The 2659-nt window shown below is 35.7% G+C and overlaps 1 protein-coding gene across 3 annotated transcripts in view; it reads right to left on the bottom strand.

Annotated features, from left to right (window-relative positions):
- Positions 1-220: 220 nt before the first annotated feature.
- esco2 (establishment of sister chromatid cohesion N-acetyltransferase 2) overlaps positions 221-2659 on the bottom strand; it is a 32726-nt gene continuing 30287 nt past the window's right edge. For all 3 annotated transcript variants that reach the window (XM_063070080.1, XM_063070098.1, XM_063070090.1), the window contains exons 10-11: positions 1385-1569; positions 221-399 (exon numbers count right to left, since the gene is read on the bottom strand). In XM_063070080.1, the coding sequence (XP_062926150.1) occupies positions 267-399; positions 1385-1569 (318 nt within the window). In that variant the 3' untranslated portion in view covers positions 221-266. The remainder of the gene's footprint in view (positions 400-1384; positions 1570-2659) is intronic.

Below are 2659 nucleotides of genomic sequence, written 5' to 3'. Positions count from 1 at the left end.
TTAAATACTTTTAATGAAATGTGTTTGAACTATAATTCTATGTAGATCAAATTCAGAAATTCAAACTTGTTCATACTTTTATTTATCAATTAAAATTTTTAAAATCAATATGGATATCATCTCATGACTTAACTGCAATGGACAAAATTACAAGACAGATATTTCTAGTATTGAACACAAATTGATTTACACGTTGTGATTTTAATGGTTATTCTGTTGCAAAATCTTTGCTAATACTTCAAATGATTACCAAAATAAACAATTATTCATGCTAATAAGTTATAAACAAGAAAGTTTGGAGTTTGACTATACTTGGTTGCAAAGAGCTTGCCAGATGGTGTTGGGTCTGAGAAGGCAATTTCATTCTTACTCAGGTATGTTCCATATATGAAAGTGTTTCTGAAAAAGATTCAAGTAGGTTAAGTGCTAGTTAAAATTATAAATATTGCAAATGATTAGAAAAAATGTATTCTCTGGGGACGTTTCAGAGAGGGGGAACAGGAAGGACCAATTTTCTTCACCAGAGATTAATAATAAAAGGGACATTTGAGATAGTAAAACTACTTACCTGCTCTCTAATATTTGAGGGCAGTGTGGAACCAACTGCCTCTGTCATGCAGGAAGCATCCCTTACTGCACAAAACAGTACTGGGGTGATCAGCTGAACTGAGGTAATGGTTGAGAGGTGGGATGTGTGATTAATGTAAAGAAAAAATGATGTAACTATTATGCATTGCCTCAAGATGGTGCTATTAGTCTTGTAAATGTCTTCCTAGATTTCTTTACAGGGTGATTGCAAGTTAGCAATCTGAGGATTGACTAGATACAGGTAAGTTACCAAAGGGCAACATGCATCCAATATTTTGTTACAAGTGAATAATGGATAACCAGCACACAAAGTCTAAGTGGAAAAAGTTGGAAAGTGCTTTCAAAGTTTTATTAATAAACCATCTTCCAGAATTATGTAGCAACTCATACAAGGGAGGAAAAGCAAAAAGATTAATTAAAAAATGCACACACATTACACTTTAAAGTACTGTATCTACTCTTATGTTTCCCTGGTGAGAGGATTAAAAGGTAGTTGATTGAGATTTACGGTTAAGTCTGTCAAATCCTTGGTATGAAGGAGGCTGTTCTCACAGTTTCATTCCACTAGATGTTGGAAATAGCTTAATGACTCAACAATAACTTGCAACTATATAGCTCTCATAGCATTCCAAAGTTCTGCACCATGACCATTTTTTGGTAAGGCTTGATGCTAAGACATGGAGAAGTTTTTATATCACTGACAGCTTTTCTAAAGGAGTTTGGGGGACATTGAGGGAAAAAAAAATTTACTGATAGACATGCCTTATTGACACGTCAAAGTAACATTACTACTTACCGGACAGCATCTAACATTCTGCTGGCAACTTTCTTTCTTCTCATCATGCAAAATACCCAGATTCTGCTCACACCGCAAACAGCTTCTTCGGGCTTTGTAGCACATTGCCAGGCACGACGATATTCAAATACCACTTGGTTCTCAGTTATTTTCTGATCTGCAGGCTCAGAAAGCACCCTGAAAGCCTGTGAATGTACCGCATACAAATTGGAGAGTGAAGACTCACAGGTAACTCAATGAACTTAATCAAATAGTATAAGTCTACAGAAGGATGGGAGATAAACAAGTTATTTGTGTAATCTTTATCTAGTACGATGGAAATTTTAAGTCGGGTTGCAACCAACTAATTAACGTACTCTGCTCAATGAGTATGGGTGGATGGAAGGATAAGTTATCTCTAATCTTTTGATTAAATTTAAACAGTGACACCATGTGTATTATCTCAGTACAGGGTAGGAAATAGATTATTTGGTATTTGTGTCCAGTTTCCACCTCAGCATTGCTTCACTCTCCCTTTAAACACCATGATCACATTCAGATAGTGGATTCTGGTTAATTGGGGCACATCGGGACCCAGTTAGTCAAAGTTTCACGGAAATAGTTAAAAAGTTATTTAAAAAGTGAACTAGTGTTTAACTGAGTAACCAATTATGTATTTAAATGAATTACAGAATAAATTAGGACACTGTCAATACTACAGTACTATAAAAGTAGTATTTGCTAATAGTCATCAACGGCAGAAATCATTGATCGATTGGAAATAAATAAAATCAGCGCTGACACATTGGTTTCAGTAGCGAGTGTCACATTAATTGAATCTGACTACTTAATTGGTTAACTGTTCTCTGTTGGAATTTTGTGTTACAAGAAGTCTTGTATACAATAAAACCGCACCACCTTTAACGGCTTTTCTCTTTCTCTGGTCTTGTTCTTTTGTCTCTTGCTATGCTTCTTCCTTTCTATCCTTTGCTCTTGTGACAGTTAATAAAATTATTGTAAACAACATGTTTTATGCCTCATTCTTAACTTTCAAAATACCTCTGGATCATGAAAGAGTCACAATCCAACTTGGGTTAGAGATTCACATGGATGTAATGGGTAGTGTGGGCTTGTTTGGCTGGAAGAACCCATTACTCTGCTGTCATCGTCATTGTGCCATGTTGTATGACATAGGTGATCATGGTCTCATAACCATGATTGTTTCTGGCAAATTTTTCGAACAAAGTGGTTTGCCATAGCCTTCTGGGTAGCATCTTTAAAAGACGGGTGACCCCA

The sequence above is a fragment of the Mobula hypostoma genome, chromosome 2 (genome assembly GCF_963921235.1).
Source record: "Mobula hypostoma chromosome 2, sMobHyp1.1, whole genome shotgun sequence".
Lineage (NCBI taxonomy): Eukaryota > Metazoa > Chordata > Chondrichthyes > Myliobatiformes > Myliobatidae > Mobula > Mobula hypostoma.
This window is presented reverse-complemented; position numbering and strand designations above follow the sequence as displayed.